Raw genomic sequence first — 21,334 nt, 5'->3', positions numbered from 1 at the left:
CACACACACACACTTGATATTTTGCTTTGTATGCCCATAAGGTATAATGCATGTATTTTCACTCCGTACACAGCAGCAAATATCTAAGATGAAGCAATGAAATGGATAAAGTGCAGCAAATTGTTGAGGATTTTGCAGTAAAACTAGAATCCTCAAAGTTTCTTTTCCCTAAAAGTTTCAGTCTTTGGTTTCCTTGGGCTCGCAGCCTTTTCCCTTTCACCTATTTGACTAACTGCTCTCCAATAAATTCAAGGAAAGTCTAATTTTCTCCAAGCTGTGGGGTGCCAAAGGGAATAAACAAAAGCAGCCAAGGTTGTTGACCTCTGTGGCTGTTGACCATGAAGATAATCAGTCCGGGCTCATAGTCCTGGCTTCCATCCTCCGGCTGACAGACAGACAAATAGACTTGCCGGAGTTACAGTGAGTTAATGTCAGCCGGAGGGAGCGCTCGCTCGATTTGTCCTCCGTCCTGTTCCCCCCCCCTCCCCAGTTCTCACAGTCCGGTGGCCTTCCTCTGACGGCTCTCGCCTGTGTGTGTGTGTGTGTGTGTGTGTGTGTGTGTGTGTGTGTGTGTGTGTGGGGTCACTGGCTAAGCGAAGAAGCAACGCGTGCTCATCGCTCGGTCGAGTTTGGTCTGAAGGAAGCCTTCTTTTTTCCAGCTTATCTGGGAGATGTTTTCCCCTTCTGTTGCTCCACACATGCTCACGCAGAGCCATGTCCTTGTGAAAAATGGATGCCGGTTGGAAAGCGAAAACAGCAGCCGTTCCAGTCGACTGTAAAAAAAAAAAAAAAACACCGTCGGCAATTTTCCCTCGCTTTCCCTAGAAGGTAGCATCTCAGCCGATCTCCTGCGGTGAACTCATTCTTTCCCTATTTCTGTTCTTGGTTTTGACTCGAATAAAAACTTCTAATTTGCTCAAGACTCGATGGGAAACCTGGGTCGGGGTTCGGGTTCAGATGGGCTCTTTCATGGCTAAATTTAGCTCCGTGTGATAAAAGGAAATGGTGCGGGGAGAGCCGGCGACCTGGAGCTCGGTCTTCCACCGTCTGCGAGTCGTGCAGAAAGCAGATGCTTTCTGTTTTCCCATCCCACTCGTCATTAAGCGGATGACTCCGAGGCCGAGATGGACGCGCGGGGAGTCGGAGGATGTGTGGCCGCTTTTTTTTTTTTTTTTGCCGTTTCTGCTTTTGTCAGATGGAGTGTGAAGGCAATCGCCCGGTCTCTGAATAGTGGGGTAATTTACTTGTCGGCGGCGTCTTCTGCCTCCCCGTCCGGCGCGTCGGGGGGACGCGGCCGGGTCTTCTGCGGTCGGCCCCATCGCACTCCTCCTCACTCACTCTCACCTAATCCCTCCAGCGGCGGGCTGCCAACGACAATAGCAGCCGCCGGGGGTTGATAAAGAGGCTGTGGATGCGTGGAGGGGCACACGCTCCGACTCTGTGACACAGATTCACTCGTATCGTCGTCTTTAGAGCGGCGGGGCCTCCAGCACGTTGTAAGCTCATATGTTAAAGCTGGAAATTGTTCTGATCGACTCTCCGAGTTTCTGAGGTTAAACTGAAATATATGAGTTTAAGTTTAGCTTGTTGCAAAGTGCGAATCCTCTCAAGAATGAAAGAGTCTATAGTTGATTTTTATCACCACACACAATGGAAAGTAAAAGAAGAGAGGAGTAATCAGTATGTATGCGGCCACACTTCACACCCAAAACAGCATCAATCATTCTTGATAAAAATCCCGACAGTTTCTCAAGGAACTTTGCAGCAAAGTTTTCTCGTGTACCTCTCAGAGACGCTTTGTTCCGCGAGTCTCACTCAGATTCTTTTGTCTCTTCATGTTATTCCAAACAGAATCTGTGATCTTAAGATGATGAAGACACTGTGGGGGTCATGCTATCATCTATAGTACTCATAAAGAAGAAGATAAATTGAGTGTATCGCTCTACTTTGCAGGCCTTTCCGCTGGGTTCCTGTCAATCTGCGGTACAACATCAAAATACTAAACCATAATGGTTTCAGCCCAATATGCTTTAATTTCTCTGATCCTCTGTTAATTTGTAAACCATCCACACCCATCACATCGTCTGCTGCGAACCTCCTTTATTTCCCAAGACTCCCAGAAAAAAAAAAAACTCAGAAGATGTTTTAAGTTTTTTTCTGCACTAAATATTTGAAATGTACTGCAGATCAAAACCAAGTGTGTGTTTTTGAAACAAGGTTGAATAGATTTTTGTTTTCTGCAGCTCTGGAGCTGCATTTTTATTCCGTGCTGTTCTTTGTTCACTTCTCATTATAATGGTGCATTTGTTGCAGCCCATGTGAAGCACTTTGAATCGCGTTCCCCCCCCCGGAGACATGCTGCAATCTTTTGCTCCGCTACAGATGTGGGTCTCTGCATGTGGGTTTATTTCCACACACAAACGGGGATTGTTTGATCGATTGGAAGCATTGAAAATGAAAAGAAAAATGTATTCGAGTGTTTAACTTCCGACCTTAGAGCATCCTTGGCTTTGTGAAATACAGATGAAGCTTCACAATGGGCGCTCTATATGTGGCAAATCATCCTCCCGCCTTTTCCCTGAGCGCCATGGGTCACCGATGGTGTGAAAATTAAAGAGCCCCAGCTGTGCGCTCCATCTGCGCGCCCTGATCTACGGCGTGATGTTTGCAAACAGTCTCTTAAAGAAAGCGCCGGAACGTTCCACTTCCCAGGTGCATCGGCGAGACGGCAGGAGCTATATTCCTCCCAGGAATCGATGGGCTGTGGATGATTGATGATTGTTTTTGTGAAATCGGTCAGAAAAAGTTTGGAAACAGTGCGAAATGATACTGAAAGTCGCTTTTGAAAAAAAAAACGCCCGCCAGCGACTGCAGACGACCGATGGAATGGAAGCCGGCGGTGACTGATAAACGCTCAGCGGTTTTGAAAAACATCGGAGCGGATTTTTAATTCCTCGTCTTAGTGGAGATCGCACCTTTTTGAGGACTCTGACCTCTCGCTGTCTGGCTTTCGCCTCCTTTCAGTCAACATCTAAAGAAACCCGAGACTTATAACGGCGAGGCTGAGGACGTCTTCCTCACTAACTCAATCAGAAGTGTGGAAGGAGAATAGATTTGTATTCAGCCGTTAATTGTTTGAATTCTCCGAGGGAATATGAAGGAAGAGAAGTGCAAGTATAGACAGCTTTAATTAATTGAAATGCTGTTTTTTTTTTTTCTTCCTGTGCTTTCACTTTGTGAAAAGAATGATAGGCTTGATTGTTTGAAGTTCCCTCGCCGCTCATTAGTTAAAGCACAAGGTAGCAGTGAATAAAGATGCATGAGCTCGGGGCCGTGGGCCAGCTCTTTGCGAGCATTTGAATTAATGGTAATGCTGGAAGCCCCTGCATCGGCGTGACCTGTACTTCGCATTCAGCCCACCTCGGCGTATTCTTTCTTTCTCAGATTAAGCCCGCGTGATGATAGCAAATAAATAAACAGGCGCAGAATTATGAAACAAGAAAAAGCAAACCCGGGAAGTGTGATGCAATTAATTGTATTGAAGCTGCACGGAAAGCTTTTTGTTTCCACTTGGAGCGTATCCACACGGGGGGATATGAATTAAATCTAGTCAATTTCTATCTGTGAGCTTTTACTATTTCCTGATTTTGAGAAGGGCTAGAGGGCATGAATATTAACGAGTCTAAAGGCCCGGTTCATTCATAGTATAAAAGGAAATTTCTGATTTGCTTTTAGTGATATATCAAGCCCGGGTTTTTCACCGAAGGCATTTTCCACCTTAATGCAAAGAAGCTGAGCTGCGCTGTGTGGAAATCATATTTAAAGGAAGCGTGTCCTTGTTATGCGTTCCAGCCTACAGATCTCACTGTTAAGAGATTTTGTTGAGGTTGAATTTGCAGGAGGATGTAGTTTTCTCTACAATTAGTTTGGTGCTGTTGGGTTTTTTTCTGCTGTGCAGTTTGCAGAAAGCTTTAATGTTCCATACATCCCTCCTGATCTTTTGCACTGTGGGTTGAACAAACAGTTTGAAAGTGTTGCGGTTCGCTGATAGTGCCGAAAGAAAAGAATGTGCTACATGATCTATAAGTCCTGAGCCCGCTCTGCGCGCAGCGCACACACACACACACACACACACACACACACACACGTATACAGCAGAGGAGAATAAATCACGCTGAGCTACCAGCACATGCATTCATTCCGGGGACACACGCTGACACTCCGGCTCTCTCCATCCCTCCCACACGTGGAAACACAAGCGGCGCTCCGGAGGGAGGCGAGGAGGCAGAGCAGGGGTCCGCTCGCTCGCTCGCCGCCGCCGCCGCCGCAGAGCAGCAGAAGCCCAGGGGGGGCAGATGGGGTGGAAGGCAGGATGAAGGGTCTCTCCTCCAGTGATCCACAGCTACAGAGGCGACTGGAGAGACTCCTGCTTCGGCACTCGGCGTAATTAGTTTCACATAACAATGTTGCTGACCCTCGCTGTGGGTAGAGAGAGCGAGAGAGAGAGAGAGAGAAAAACCTCTCACTCTGTTGGAACTCTTTTATTTATGTTTATCTCGCATTGCTAAAGATGAATTCTTTAATCACAGCCTAAAAACCGAACAACTGCTCATTACATTAGCAGCGAACTGCAGCATTTAGACGACTTTCCTCCTCTCCTGGGATCAGCCGCACCCCGAGCGATGGAAGTGGCATTCTGATAATCACGGTGGCGGTTGTAATGAAGGTCTGCACGCTCGCTCTCGGGCGACAGACGGCGCGCTGTAAGCAAGGCAAACGACGGCCAGATGTGACTTGACACTGCGTGTCAACAACCGGAGACAAGTGAAGGAACCAACGATGGAACAATTAGGAGTCAAAGCAGCCGGCTTGATGTGATTCACACTCAAAGCTTTATTTACATTTAAAACGTTAACAATCGGACGAAAAAGGGTATTTTCAACATTTTTTCCGTCACGTGTGCATCTGCGTCTGCAGTTCCCACCAGCAGCAGCTCAGTTTTTAGATTTTGGGGAATTTTTCCTTGATTTTTTTTCACATTTCTGCTTCTTACTTCTACATCGTGGTCCCCAGATTGACTTTAAATCAGTTAATTCCACCATTTTAATGAATTAATCGCGATTAATCCCATTTTATTCCCACCATTGCATCGTCTTTCATTTTTAAAATGGTCTCATTTTCTGAATGCACACTGCACGGAAACATCATTTATTATAATCCAGTCGATGTTCGTATACCGCGACAGGAGCTCCACGCCGAAGTTGGGGAAAAGAGATTAATTCCAGGCTGGTGTTCCTCTGCGCTCAAACTTGTAAATACGTAAAGGTGTCAAAACTGCACCTGGAATTTCTAATGAAGATCTGCTGCCAGAATATATCATCCCTGACATTTTTTTTTTTTTTTGTTTTGCTCCTGTTTTTGCCGCCGCTAGATTAAAGATGCATTCATGATTTCACCTTCAACTGAGAGTAAAGTCATTTTAAGTTTGGGGTTTTTTTTGTTTTTTTTTTTTATCCAACAGGGTTCATTTGTCGACGTTCACACTTCCCAGAAACGGATCTCCGCAATGCAGCTTTTTTACACGAGGGTTTGTTTTAATTGGCCCAAAAACCTGACAGGTGTGAAAGCGGAGATTACCTGCTGGGGTTATTCTTCCCATCATGCACCTCTGCTCCGAGGCTTTCTGTAACACTCAGTCCACTTTCATAAAAAAACAGCGTTGCCCCACTTCCAGGTTCGGTTCTCGGGGCGTCATTATTTGCACCCTAACTATAAGAGCTCACTTGATTGAAAAGCATAAACACAATTTACCCTTTTTTCTGAGCGACTTGAAGCCAATTCCAACCGCCAGTGATGTAAGCTGGCCGCCATCACTTCCTTTTTTTGCTCTCGGGCTCTATTTCTCGGTCCAGCGATCTCCTTATTACGTTTGACGTTTTTAGCCGCATATTTATAGAAGTAAACATTATCTAAATAAGCGGGTTTGAAACACACACAGAGCCTGAAGCGCATTGAGCCTCACCTGACCGTAACGGCGACACGGTTCTCCCATCCGAACATCTTACTGTGCTGTCTGTTGCCTTTCCTGATCAAAAATACTGCTCTTCTCGTGCTCGGTGGAAAAAAAAACCTATTTTTTTTATGTAGTTTTTATAACTAGTCTGCAGCTGTTATAATGGGTTTTTGCACAAAAGCTTGTTTTAGAATCAATCCAGCTTCATCACAAACACAATAAAGTCATGGAATGATAAATAAATTTACCCTGCAATCTTTCTTTTTAACCTGTTTTTTTTCTCAGCGTTCTGTCAAGACACATCTCTCTCACTCCCACATTTTTTCCTGCACCCCCCCCTAAAGCTCACATTCGCCCCCCGGGGAGGCCAAAAGGATGGCTTTCTTCATTCGGGATGAGATATATTTTTATTGCAGACGTGAGACAGCACAACTTTTCCCTCTCTTTTACCGCTGAACTTTTGAAAAAAATTTGAATTATTTGTTATTGTAGCTCTCGATCGCGTATCTGAAAATACTTTGCGGTACTATTTTTTACGTTTTATCAGAGATTAGCGTTGCATTTCTGTCCTAATTCCAATTATCTCGCCCATTGTCGGGCTGGTATTCATCATCCTGTCTGTGTAATTGGGATCCTGTGGAGTAATCCATCACGCCGACATTGCTCAGAGATGACACTTTATTGATTTCACGGGGCATGCCTGGGCTTGGACGCATCAATCTCGGGGGGTGACAGTCGCAGCAATAATTGCGTGCCGCCGCTGCTAATGGCTATTCTGTTTGACCACGGCGCTGACCAATTAACCACCCCGGCGGTGACACACAGGTGTATGGAATCATGATGAGGCTGTTAGGAGACCAAACAGACCTGCTTCGTGTCAAACACAGAGAAGAACCTTTTTGCACTTGAAATTGGCCTTTTGACACAAACCAAAATCCACTTTTGGTGAGTTTTCACCTGCTCGGTTTGCAGAGCCGCCGCAAGCGAACATGGCAGCTTATAGAAATACAGACAAAACCATCTGTTGATTTTTTTTTTTTTTTCTTTTTTCCTTCCCGCTCCTTCAGCAAAGACTCATTGGCTGGCATGCTCCAGCAGCTCTGTTCATGACATGCTTCACGGAGGCTGGGAGTTGCATTGGGCCCGGGGTAAGCAGGGGGAATTCTGCTTCTCTCTGCTCCACTTGGCGCCGGCCTGCAACGCCGCCTGATGTCAGACAGATCACAGCCAGAAACCCTGGCGCTCCCCCCACCCCCCCCCCTCCTGCTGGAAAAGAAAGGTTTCTAACACTTACTGGTGCAGCTGGATGGTTCTCATGCGCTCAAGTTCGTTTGCCCCGCCCACTTTCTTCCGAGCCAGGCTGGGTTCTTGCCACCCGCCACATTAAAAGCAAAAAGAGACATTATTACTCCCACATTGCCTCTCCGCTCTCTCAGTTGAAACTTTGTGCATTAATTGGAACTCCTCAGATTAACTTTTAACCAGAAACCTTCTTTCATCGGCGATGATTTCACCCGCTCTAAATGTTTATCTTTACATCTGTTCTAAATAACTTTCTCTTCCGTCTCGTGCTCCAGAAGCCCCGACGCTCCGCTTCTCATTCATCATTGTTAACTCCGGGATTTGTCCAGAAGTCCCTTATTAGGTTGTCTGAATTTAACGAGACATATCGGAGTCCATGACGGGTGGGGGGAAATCGCTGCACATCGATCCAGCCGGTTCTTCGACACTGGTAATGGAGACCGCGGTGTCACCGTGCCGGTTACAGAAAGTCAATTAAGGACATTGGATTGCATGTGTCATGCTCGGGGAAGTTGCTGTATTTCTTTGCGAGCGCTCTCCGTACAGTTGCAGAATGTTAAGTGCTAACCTTTTCTTTGCTCAATTATACTTAAGGAGAGTCCTGCGGAGTTTGATTCCAGCAGCCATTTGTGGCTGCGGATGAAAAATGCCACATTTTACTGAAAGTACATGATGCCCACATCATAGCCAACAATTTCTGCACAATTGAATTTTTTTTCTCCATGTTTTAACTTTGTCCTTAAGCCACCTGATACAAGAAACCTTTCTTTTCCACCTTAAAGTTCTCCTTTTTTTTTTTTAATCTGAAAACCAAGATAGACAACTTCAATATATATATAAGTAGTCATCTGCTTTGTAATTTTCTCATCAAGTCATGCACGCATGAATTTCTTCAACTCTGCAGCCTCATCTGCCATTAATTACTGACTCACATTCTGTTGAAGTGATAAAAGAAGTACTTTCCTAATTCCGTTTAAGTGCTGGCTGACGTATTCCACAATAAAGCATGAGTTCAATTAAGCCAAAAGGAAAGAAAACATTACAGATATTAATCATGCGTGAGATATTGGAAAAAAAAAACTCAACCTCACCATACTTGATCAGTTTGATCATAATGAGTGTTCAGAACATTCAGCCTTATATTATTATCAGGAGAAAATGTTTCATTAGTTTTTTTTTTAAAAGTCTCTGAATACTTTATCTGCTTGCGATTGCAAAGGTGGATGGTTTGACATTCAAGGCTCTTATTTTGGCGGTCACATGAAGGAGTCAGCTGACAATCAGACTCCCATTTTGTGGCTGATTGATTAAGCTCCAGCGCCAATTCATCAAAGCTGCTTCAATTAATAAATCTTGCATGCCTCTCGGTCCACACTCCTCAGATGGAAGCACAACAAACGCTCGCAACGCACACCACATGTAACAACAGTGGAGACGAACCGGCAGATGGATAAATCTTCCAGCGTTATTACAGTTGTGTTTTCCCGATTAGAACTTCGCTCAGAAAGAGCATGTTTGCATTTTCTTGTCTCCTAATGTGATTGTGCTCCTTTCAGATTAGGTTTTTGTGTAAATCCTGATGCGTGTTTCTCAGCCAGAAGGGGCTGACAATGCAGAGCCGAAGATACGAAACAACAAGAAAAAAAAAAAAGAAAAAAGAAGATCATTCAGCGCACGAAAAAACAGAAGTGACATTTAGTTGCTGGCATTCGGGATTAGCTCGGAGTGACTTCATTGTCCTTCCGCCTGCATTGTCAAATCTACTGTCAGCCAAATCCCACTGTAATGTAATTTCAGGAAGTTATTCGAGGACAGAGCAGCGAGATGAAGCCTTGACAGCTGTAATTATGTGAACCTTTGTGGCAGATTCGGAGAAGCTGACGTATATTCCTTTTGTTTCCTGCGCTTGGAAATGGAGTTTATACAACCTTCGTACAAACTCGGTGACATTTACCTGCGTTTGTCTTGAATCGGTCCTGCTGCTTTTGTGTGTTTTGTTTGAGTGTTGGGCCGCTGACACTTTGCGGGTTTGTTTTGTGGTGCGGTAATGGCGGGGATGTGTAATGGTGTTGACTCGCCGGCGCCGCTCCCTCGGCGCTGACTCCTGTCAGTCACACGCCGCCCGACCGGAGGCCCCGTCCTCTGGGTAATGAATTTTAAAAAGAAGGGGTTCGGGCCCTTCATCCCCTCCTTTCCCCGATGCCTCATTAGCTTCTCTCTGATTGATAAACAGTGTGTTTGTGCTGCCGTGTGAGGCGGGTGGTGTGTGTGTGTGGAATCAGACACACGAGGCGACGCTCCTATAAGACTGGTCAGCTGCATTATGGGAGAATTTCTGTATGTGTGTGAACGGCGATGACTCATTCCTCTGTGTATTTGTGTTTCCTGGTGCGTTTTTTTAGTATTTCATTATGTTCTAGTTCATGAGGATAGATTTGAAAGGATTGTCTAAAAACAGCGTTCAAATGCCAACATTGAAAATAGGTTTTTGGTTCCTTTCATTATTCCAACTTTATTTGGATCATGAAAACTCCTTCCTTGTACTTTTAATCTCACTGATGAGAAACAGCTCGTTTAGAGCCAAAATCTTCAAAAATTCAACCTTATTAATACAAAAAAGTCCAGTTTTTGTACACAGCCCCGGCAATAAATCTGTTTTTAGATTCCTGTCGTGTTTTATGACCGGCAGCTCCATTATTGTGCAGGATCAGACAGACAGCGCTGTCGTTTTGCCCCATCTATGAACACAAGCCAGTGTTCAGTCCAGATCCAAACCGAAGTTGAAATAAAACAGACATTGGTGTTTTTCCCTTCTGACCGCAGATGTAAAGAAAACACATGGTTTTACAGCCGTTGTGCCACCCTGCGGTGTAACTTCCTCACAGTGTGTGTGTGATGCGCTGAATGCAACACAATAAAACCTGAGCTCCGTTCTGCACGTCATTTACAGCAAACAGCGGAGATTCAGAGCTTTTATAGTCTTCCGCGTCTTCTTTTTTCTTCCAGAACTTGTTTTGTGCACGCCGGGGTGTGAACAGCAGCGTTCACACTTCCAGATATAGACCACACCAATGCAGCAAGTACCCGCGCCAACTGTGACAGTGTAAATATACCCTTAGATATGTGTTTTCTTGCTCCAGCTCAAGATTGAATATTTGTATTTCTTTGCTCGGATGCTGGAAAAGAGCGGGACTGCTAACGCGCGAGGCGTCTGACAGAGACGTGAGACGTTCGTAATTGTCTCCATTCGGTCACGTTCAGATTAACTGAAATCAATCCATGTCTAAACAGAGCTGAATGCAAGGGGGCTGTTGGGAAAACTGTCCTCGCTGGTGCAGTCAATAAAGCCCCAGCACACTTTGAGCAACCGAAGACTCGTCAAAATCCGAGCAGAAAAACAGCCGGCGCTTTACGTGCCGAATCCCGTGACCGTGGCTAATATATTGGTTGTAATCCCCTCACATTTTATCAGATGTCCTGCAGCGACTTGGATTTTATAGCTTTAATTCCTGCGAGTCTCCCTCAGTGTCCTTGAGGGAGACGCTAACCTCACTCATTCATTGAAAGACAAAAAAAAAAAAAAAACAACCCAGAAACATATGGATGACACATGGCGGTTTGCAACATGTTCCTCCTCCGACCGCGCTCTCATAAGCAAACAGCCAGGCAGACACATGCACGCTCTGGAGTGGTCTATTGTGGGCAGATGTGGAGTTTTGAGCGTCCAGCGGAGAGCGCAGACCTAATTAAGACTGAAGAAACACATCATTTTATTTGGCTCTCTCCGCTCTTTTTGGCCTCACTTTGATCCGATGATTATTACCAGCTCTCCGGCTCCGCCGAGGACTGGAGGGCGGGGAAGCATTGTGTCTCACGCTGACAGCTCCCAAACAAAATAACCCCCCCACCTCCGCCCCCTCCCCAGGTTGTTACAGCTGAAACTCCCAGCTGGGCTGTCAGCAGTGAGGTCAGTAAGAGAATCCAGCTGCCTGCTGGGGTTTGTGGATCCGCACCAGCCGGCCATCTGCCGTTGTCCCGGAGAGGAAGACTGGACATGTGCTCGCTGCATGTACAGTACACCACACTTTAAAGGACGCGCTGTCCAAATAATGAATTCAAAGGCGGACGCCCGTGTTGCAATAATGGACCCGGTGGGTGGGGGGGGGGGGGGGGGGGGAGATCCGCGGTGATTTCATCTTGAGATCTGACCGCTGTTGATCCGCGGTCCGCCTCAACCGATGCCGAGAAGGGCATCGGAGCTTTTTTTTTTTGCCAACTTTTTTCGGTGGCAGAACACGATAGGGCAGCACAGCCCAGAGGCGATTTCGTGCGCTCACCTTGTAACGGCCGGACACCGGTTTTGGAAAGGTCACATGAGGCTCGGGAATCTTTGCAGGCCGCTGGCTTCGTGGAGGGTCGGGCCAGTTAGTGACCGGCGCCAGATTACAAAGCTAAAACCAAAATCCAGCAGCTTCTCCAGACAAGCTGTGAACTGTATGAGGAATTTGGAAGGTTTCAGACACATTTAATCACAGCTTCTCAGTTTCAGACACTTTTCTTTTTATCTGCATTTACAGACTTAAATTACCTGTTGAGATCATATAAACCAAAAATGCATTTATTTATTCCCATCCAAAGCAAAAGATGATTTCTGGCCATGATGTCCATCCACTCACCCTGTCTGCTCTCTGAAATCTAATTACTGTTCAATTGTGTGGCACAGAATGAGTTATGGATTATTATCGACCGCTTCGTGTGAAAGCGGTTGGCGAGAAGTCGACACTCCAGCCTCCTCCTAAAGAGCTGTTTTCTTTCTTGGCGTCTACAGCTGCGTTCTTCAATTTATGTTATCCTAAAGCAGGTTTAACTTTTAAATTGCATCAGACTTTTTATATATATATATATATATATATATATATATATATATATATATATATATATATCTTTCATTCAGCTCTGGCTTAAGACATTGTGATTGATTTTTCTTAATCTTTTTTTTTTTTTTTTTTTTTTTTTTGGGATGAACCCCTGAGGGTCACTTCTGAGTGTGTTGTTGTCTTTGTTTATCCCTTCTAGGGGCCTGTTCGCAAGTAACTACACCGAAACTCATTACCTGGAAGATGGCAGTGCGGTCATAGGCCCTCACAACACCACAGTAAGTCCAATTTGTATTTCATTTTGCCGTTTTCCTTTCATTAAAGTTGAGATATTAAACTTAAGATCTTGAATTTGTGACATTTTCCTGCCTTGCAGCTTTTTTTTTTTTTTTTTAAATGTACTCTACAGCTTGTGCTTCATTGTACTAATATTAAGGTCAGCGGGAAGGCAGGCGAAAGTTGATATTGCAGAAGCCCTCAGTTTCCAGCCACCTGGAAATAGACAGCCTTACGCTTGAAAGATGGATATGTAGTAGGTGAGAGAGTCCATTTTCAGCTCGCAGATTCATATTTGATGAAATAAAAGACGGACGGAGGTCAGAGAATGGCCTCCGTTCGGAGGAGCCGCTCATGTATTTAATAATAGACGAGGTTAAAACCATCCTAAAAATGGTTTGCTCTGCAGGTCTGCCAAGAAATTATTGAATTAGTGAACATCTAAGTGCACTTCCAAAGTCGCGCGGAGGGTGAAATATTCAACGCCGATCATTGCTCTTATGAGCCTGCGATAGTGGGAATGCAAATTTCTGTGAACTATATATGTCGAATAATTTGTAATTTTTTTTCATCAACTGGAGCTTCTAATTAAGGTCAAAGGGAAGGTTTTACTCAGGGACAGGCTTTTAGTTTTCGCCCATATCCAGCCCCAGTTCTTCTTCTTTTTTTTTTTTTTTCCTTATACTTGATGTTTCTTGCTTCAGCATTGTGATACATGTTCCTCTTATTCATTACGCTCAATTGGATTTCCTCCAGTGAAATATGCCCTGCTTTTAAATATTATAGGAAAGCATGTTCCTCGGATCCATAAATATCCCATTACTGAATGACTGTTATTCTTAGGCTTAAAGACAGAGAGGCTATTACAGTATACAGTGCTCCATAATGAAAGAGGCTGGAACGCGCGGATCGGTTTCTATGGCTGTACCAGCTCGCTTTGTTTCGGCGGTTTGATCATCTGCAGTTTTGGGGGGGAAGCAATTACGCATCTAATTTTTGTTCCAGTGCCAAGAAAGCATAAAAATAAACATCCTCTGAGGTCTGTGTACCAAAAAAATCCCGCGCTGACTTAGAGCGCAAATCCACAAAAGAGGAGATTAATGTAATTTGATAGTGTCCAACCCGCACGGCGAAATGAACAACATTTTCCGCTCGAAACTGACGGAGCTGGACCGTCAATCTGGCGGGGCCTTGGCCGTTTCCGCCAGAGTCCAGAGAAACGAAGAGACAGTGGCGGAGCTGTTGGGCCGGGTCGGCTCAGGATGGCTCCCGAGACACAGGGAGGCGGATTAAACCCATCATCTCTGCAGTCTGTTCGAGATCTGCTCCATTAGCTGTAATGGAGACGTGAGAGGAAAACATGTGAAAACAGAATGCTGTTATTTATTTATTAAAACCAGAGAATAATTATCCACACATGCATGCATGTACACATTCAGTCCTCATTGCACACGGAGACGTATACACACACAAACACTCAGAGATACACACACTTAGTTATTTAAATCATCCATCCACCCCATCAGTTTGGTTTAGTTTCACCAGCAATTCGAGCAGAGTAAATGTACACACACACACACACACACACACACGCTGTTTCTTCATATAAACACACATGCATCCATTACATATGTGACAAACATGCATGAACATGTGACTATAACATATATGATTAATAGGAAAAGTGCCGAATTATTGTAAATGTGGAAAAGTATCTTTACTTTGCTGAAATTCTACTTGAGTAAAAGTTTAAAAAAAGTAGTTGATACCTGGCTGCAGGGCTGCCGGACGCCTCCCGACCTCCGCCCCACCTCTCATTCCTCTCTCATGACCGCAGCCAGCTCTTCATGGGAGGATCTCTTTACTGGAAACAAGCAGATTCTTTTCGAGACTGATCCGCTGTTAATTTATTTGTCCTGCCGGCAGGGAGGAGGCTGATATAGTGATCTGGGTAAGGGATCTCCTGGGTTCAGTTGTGTGTCAGAGGCACGGTGCTGTTGGGAGTCTCCCACTCCCTCTGTCTGTTTTAAACCCTCTCTCCCTTTGTACACTAAATCTACCCCTGCACGTGCAAAACAATAAATAAGAGCCATGTGTCATAACAAAAGCCGTCGACTGGGGATATGACTTAACTCAGAATTATGAATGCGTGGCTAAAATAAACAATCTTACGTTCACACCTTGCAGTAATCTGGATATTCGTCATTAATCTAGTTTGCTGAAAAAAAAGGGAAAAAAACGAGTGCATCAGCACTTTTCCTCTCCCCTTTTCTCTCCGCAGAAACCTTAGAAACAAAAAGTCTATTCATATCCCCTCATATCAATGCATCACCGTCATGATCTCATCAAAGAAACATGAGGTGGTAGCATTAACTCCGTGTACTAAATCCTGCCCCGCTCCTCCCTGCTAAGCTGAAATTTCATATTTCTTAATGTGCCGTTCTGCCTTTGCACCTTCTCACCTTGTGGATGGAAGCGAAAGCTTGCGCTGCTTTTTTTTTTTTTTTTTTTGCGCCCTTCCCTAAAACCCTCACATATCCCTTCTTTTATTTTTCTCATTAGTCAACAGGAAATATTTGTTTTTGACCGCTTCGGAGGCAACAGAACGACTTGTAAACACGTCAGTGACATATCGTCGCGTTTGAAACGATATCGCTTAATTATGCAGCGAGCAGCATTAGCATTCATTGGAAGTTTTGTTTTTGGCAGCAGAATGGATGCAAGTCCAAATTCATTTGTGAAAAAAAAAAAAGAAAAAAGAAAAAGAAGGAGTCATTGCTGAGAAGTGAAAACTCTCTGTGGTTTTGTCGCTGCAAGTGAACCCGTTCACATTAGTCAGTCATTGGATCCATTTTAGATATAAATATATTCATAAGTGTAGCTTTTCAACGTGACTCGTTCGAGGATTTACACGCAGAAGTGATATTCGACTTTAAGCCCCCGCTCTGACGGCGCGATGGCAACACGTGGTTTAAAGCGAGGACGTTTTAACTTAACTTGAAACATGGCGGATTATATTTACAATATTACTGTGAGGAAATGCTGTGGAACTGTTTGACACTGTTTTAGTCTGGAAACAGTAGAAGTGGGCTGAGAAAGTCACATTTTCCTGGTTTTTCCAGGTCCGGCCTCACCTGAGCGATGTTTTCACTCCAAACCAGACGCTTCCTCCCCGCCCTCCCCGCTGCCAGCCTCCTTCAATAAACACGCGCGGGCTTTTTTTTCTTCTCCTTGACAGGTGGTCCGTGAAAGTGGGTATACCTGGAAATGTGGCGGAACAAAAAGCAAAAGCTCGCGCTGAGCAATGTGAAAGCGGGAGCCAGGTTCCAGCTGTCGTTAGCCGCCGTGGTGATGAACGAGAATGGCTCCTGCTTACCAGGCAAAAGAAAAAAACTCCCCTCATCCCCTCATATTTCACAGCAATCACCTGGGGTCGGCGTGGTCGAACTGTTCCCAAAAACTTAGACTCGCGGGTCCTCTTCTTGCCGTCTTGAATTTTAAATCCTCAGGTCCTTTGATTTCTCTTCCCTCAGGCGAACTGCTTCTATCACGGCGAGGTGGAGGATCATGTCAACTCAGATGTCAGCTTGAGCGCTTGTGCTGGGATTAAGTAAGTGTGTCAACCTCTGTTTGTCATTTTTTGTCACAACAGTCCCGTTGGTCTAAACTTTTCCCGAACGCTATTTCCACTTTTGGTGTCACCTTATAAGGCCCTTATAGTCTTAAACCGCAGAAAAAAAAAAAGACCAAAAGCTCAAAGGAGTGGCTCTCCTCACATCTCCTAGAAAGTGACTTATTTTTTGTCAGATCTCATGGAGTTTAGGAGAAATTTAGGACAAAACAAGTCACCTGTCTTCATAAGCAAACTGCAAATCAAGGTGAAAGCCTTTTATTGAGATATATTTCTTTCAAACACACCACTGATCTTGAAATATTTATGGTATACAGTGTCTTTTTTTTCCCACATTCTGTCAAGTTATCGTGAGATTGATTGTTCTGGAACAGATTATGTCTCAAATAAGCAAGATTCCTGTGCCGCCGGTTCGGTTTTCAACATTAAAAAAGCCCCAAAGAGGGCAGAAACTCAGATGATTGCAAGGTTTTTAGCCGGCTACTAATTTAGTCAAACTTTCATCCATCCGCCCATCTGAGATATTTGCTGATCTTCGTGTCCCTGGGCCGCACCGCGGAGTGGTGTTTACTGCTCTGGTCTCGTAGCGAGAGAGTGTGTGTGTGTGTGTGTGTGTGTGTGTGTGTGTGTGTGTGTGTGTGTGTGTGTGTGTGTGTGTGTGTGTGTGTGTGTGTGTGTGTGTGTGTGTGTGGGTTTTCTCCGGTTTCCTCCCACAGTCCAAAAACATGCATTTGAGGTCACTCGTCACTCGAAATTGGCCATCAGATGAACGTGGATGTGAGTGTGTGTGTGTGTGTGTGTGTGTGTGACTGTGGTGGACTGGTAGCTTCCACTGCGTTTTCGATTGTTCCGCGCGAGTAAAGGAAAACCTTCCGTTTACCGGGTTAAAACCTCGAGAGGATGGAGACTTCTGCACCGGATGAGGGTTAAAGCTGTGGTTCTCAAAGTGTGGGGTGGGTCTCCCCTGGGGGGGCTGTGGAGAGCTTTAGGGGGACGCAGCAGTAGAAATCCAAGGTTTGGAGATGTCTTTTCTCCTCGTGTCTTTTTTTTTTTTTTTTCCCAAACTTCAGAATACCACGGCATGACTAGAATGTCATAAAATCGTGGGCCAACCGTAACTTCCACAGTTAAATCAAAATATGAGCGTCTCCCCGAAACATTTGTTCCAGAAACACAGTAATTCAACACGGACTGAGAGCAATAAAATGCATGTAAATGGATTAAAATTAAAATATAGCTTACACATCTTTTAAGAAAATATATTACAGTGGAGAATCCTCGCATCGACATCCCAGCTGTGTTGAAGAGTCAATAAAACACATCAGGTGAATAATCTACAGCACGTTCCAGTGTTTTTGTTGAAGTCTGTTTCCCATTCATGCACAAAATATAGGTTAGAGTCTTTGAGTGACACCCTTTCTATTGGGAAACCAACTTCAAGAAAATAATACTGGTTATTAAATAACGAAGCATTTTGAAGCTGCGGTTCTTAAAAAAACATGCAAAGTCGTTTATCTGCGCAGAGGGTTGAAAGTCTAGTCAGGAAGCCTCTCTCGTCATTTCATTTTCCCTGCGAATGTTCGGTAAATAAGGAGTTTCTCTCCGTAAGTAAGCTGAGAGGACCGTGCACGTCAGCCGCTGACAAGCCTGGAAACTTCAACGCAGTCGGGCTTTCGTCGAGTCGGGAGTTACGGTGTTGGAAACGTTCGCTTTTGCGAAAGTCCAACAGGAGTAACGACTGCAGCAGAATCAGAAATGTTTTCATGAACCAGCCAAAAAATCTGCCCCCTCTGCAGAGAGACTGAACTGTTGTGACGCCGCTGCGGTCGACCTTGCTTAGATACTCTTCTTGTTTTCTGTATCGGTCTTCCTGCGACCAAACAGAGATCAATAGCAGTTTTTTTTTTTTTTTGTTTGTTTGATGGAGCGCTGCACGTTGTTTGACCTGCTCTCTCAGACAGCTTGGGAGGAGGGCTGGGTTTAGTGCGAGTTCATGTCACAGTGAATATTGTGCAGATTCTCGCACTCTATCCAGACTGGCTGCAGGAGGATGTCTTTAAGCAATCAAAGTCACTTTTACAACATGAGAAAGTCCAGAAAAGGGAATGAAAGATGCCACGATTGATAAAATTAAGTAGAGAACAGTGCGCCTATTAGTGGAGATTGATCATCTCTTCCAGTCATAACAGGATGCAACACATCAGTCAGGGTCGCTTTCATCCAGAATTACTATTCCTGTTCGGTTTCTGCACGATTCCAGTAGATTTCCAGTAAACCTCACCTTTCCTCCGCAGGGGTTTTATATCTCTGGGAGCCAGATCTTACGTGCTGGAGCCGTGCGCTGACTGCTCGAATGGAACTCACTGGATCTACACAGCCGAACACCTCAGATTGACTCCGGGCACCTGTGGCCACGGCTTCAACATCTCGTATCCCTCCGCCGCACATGAGGACAGCAGCCCGTTCAGAGCGTTCAGCACACGGGTGAGTTCATCTGCCTCCTCACATGTTGCAGGAAAATAACCTCTTTCCAGTGTCATTTAAAAAGGAGTCTTCGTATTTTCAGCTTTTCTTTAGCATCATGCTTCCATTCAGGATGAATGATTGAGGAGATTGGAGGGGGGGGGAAATGTAATAAAGGTCAACTTAAGCAAAGGGATTTATGGTTCTACGTCTGCACATTAAATCTTTTCCCCTAACAAATCAAATCAGGTGGACGAATAACAACATTTATTCTTGCCTTCACTGTATATACGTCAGCCGTTTTCAGCCCGGCGGAGTCTTCAGCGGGCCAGACTGATTTAATCTCGCTGCTTATAAACAGGCCACTGGGGGGGGGGGGATCGATAGACTCCATACCTCTGTGAAAGCTCCAGTGAGTGTGATCAATAAACAGTTTTCATAAACATTTTTCATGGATGGATTTTGTCTGCTCATGGTGCGGGTGTCGAGGATCGACATTAACCTTTTTGCACACAGCTGCTGTTATGATCGGCTCTCTGTGTGTCTGCGGCATTTTTTAATATTGCAACACATTATTGGGTTAGAGCGCAGCCACAGCGGGGTTTAATCCCACCAGATAAAGACATTTATTTATTCTCTAAGTGGCGAACAATGTTGTTTTCAGTGGCATTGTTCTAGACTCATACAATGAATTGCTTGATTTCTGTGTCGGCAGTTTGCTTGTTCTTGTCTTTTTTTGTTCACACTTCAGGGTTTTCACTGGGATTTTAACAACTCCGCTCTTTGAAGAGAGTTTGATAAGAGAAGATTGAGTATAAACCAGCCGCAATGAGAAGCGCGTGAGCTGATCACTCTTATTGTAGCCCGCCTGGAGAGAATATGAAGCGATCCGCTCACCCTCACCCTCATTTGTAGTCTCCATATTGGCGAGTGGCTTGCTTTACATTTTTGAAGCCGCTACTTGTTGAATTATTCACCCGCTCCATCCATCTGATCTAACGGCATCCATTAGTGCTCTGGGTTACGTGAGGAGCAGGAGCGCTGATGAATGACCGCGGACTGTACTTTGGCTGTTAAGTGGCAGCATTTGCTCCGAGTGCGGGGGTCAGACTGGCGGCTCGTGCACAAGGCCACCAGCAGGACCCAGTCCGGAGCGAAAACTGATTACTTTTGAGAAACCCCACACTCCACCGATCGGAGAGATAAATCGTGCGCGCGTGGCTCTGGGGAGGCTCTCACGCCGGCCGCGTTATACCTTCAAAGATGATGAGCACCGGGAGGTGGAAAGCACACTCCAGAGATCTCTCGGGCGGCGATGACTGCCGGACAAACATGATTAAACCGGTCTGTCCGGAGAGACGCGGGGTTCAGATTCTCGACGGGCGGGGAGGCGGCCAAACTGAATCAGCAGATTTTTTTAGGGGATTTTCCATTCATTCGAAACAGATTTTTGACTTTTGCAGTTACTTCATTAGGAGATTGAGATCAACGTTGGAGGCGAGCCAGACATGTGGGGCTGTTGGCTGAAACGCTCTCACAATATTGACTTTTTATTTATTCGTTCACTAATAGCTGTTGTGTTTTTTTTTTTTTTCTCTCAATATTTCGTTTCGGAGCGTCATTTATGTTGATGATTGTCGTGCTTTGCTTTTATTGAAACCATCTTCATAAACAGATTGTAATTTGCTTGGCTCGGAGACAAAAGAGAGGGATGGGATAAAGTTTTATCTCCACTGCTCAGTGAATAAAGCTTCTCCGGCAGCGAGCTGGACCAGAGACGCGTCTCTCACCTCTCAGCTCCAGACTCACAGACATCAGAATCATGATCAGGGAGGTAGAAGCAAAAAGAAAAAAAAATAATTGCAAAGTGTTGAGGGTGGTCTTTTCTCCTCCAACACAAAGCAAATGACTTGCTTTGTAAAGAAAAGCCAGCGAAACAAAACAAAAAGGGCTGAAAAACAGCTGCTGTTAGTTATCATCTTTCAACATTTCGGGAGGGTAATGATCACAAACCATCCACCACAAATGCAGAATTAAGGAATTCTGTGAAGAAGAAAAAAGAAAAAAAATTCTGTAAATGAGGTATTTATATGGATTTGAGAAGCAAGATGGAAAACAAATGAAGACACATGCAGTGACTTTCTGGTAAAATAAAAAAAGAAAAGCGGACAGAAGACACACCAGACAGTGAGAACATAAAGTCTTGATCTGCTGCGGCGGCGGCGGGCGGGTGGGCGAGCTCACCTCAGCGTGTTACGCCGGGGCGCCGAGGTGTGCGCCGCCGCCCTGATAAGCGCCGGCGTGTCCTCTGCTGGAGGGCCGGGAGATAAAGAGGCTTGCTGGCTGAGTGCCCCATATGACGGGAGTCAGATGGATTAGAGGAGGGCAGATATGATGCCCGGCTGGAAGAAAAATGCACCAGCTCCTGCAGATCTCCATTGTTTCAAACGCTGGCTCATCTTTCGTGTCTGATGTCGACTGGAGGGATCATTTCCGAAGTGGCCTCTCGTACATATAGACTGAACAGCTGGATTCCAGCCTAAACTGCATTGCAGAGTTCGAGCGTGGAATTTCACTTCTGACCTGTGGGAGCCGAGCTGTTTATGAGGAAAAATACCTAATCACCAAGGTCCATTCGGCTAAAAAAAAAAAAAAAGCCCCACGCAGCAGATTTCCTGGTTCGATTCCCAGCCGGTTGGACCTCAGAGGTTGTGGCATGCTGTGTAAAGCTGGGACTGAGAGGAGAAGGAGGAATGATGTTTAGTTCATGTT

At 45.1% G+C, this 21,334-nt stretch overlaps 1 protein-coding gene across 1 annotated transcript in view; it reads left to right on the top strand.

Annotated features, from left to right (window-relative positions):
* The window catches only part of adam12a (ADAM metallopeptidase domain 12a), a 66,427-nt gene that overhangs the window by 22,698 nt on the left and 22,395 nt on the right, over window positions 1–21,334 (top strand). Inside the window, exons 4-6 of the mRNA XM_030098141.1 lie at window positions 12,392–12,470; window positions 16,002–16,078; window positions 18,394–18,583. Of these exons, the coding sequence (XP_029954001.1) occupies window positions 12,392–12,470; window positions 16,002–16,078; window positions 18,394–18,583 (346 nt within the window). The remainder of the gene's footprint in view (window positions 1–12,391; window positions 12,471–16,001; window positions 16,079–18,393; window positions 18,584–21,334) is intronic.

This window comes from Salarias fasciatus, chromosome 8, assembly GCF_902148845.1.
Source record: "Salarias fasciatus chromosome 8, fSalaFa1.1, whole genome shotgun sequence".
Classification (NCBI taxonomy): Eukaryota; Metazoa; Chordata; class Actinopteri; order Blenniiformes; family Blenniidae; genus Salarias; species Salarias fasciatus.
This window is presented reverse-complemented; position numbering and strand designations above follow the sequence as displayed.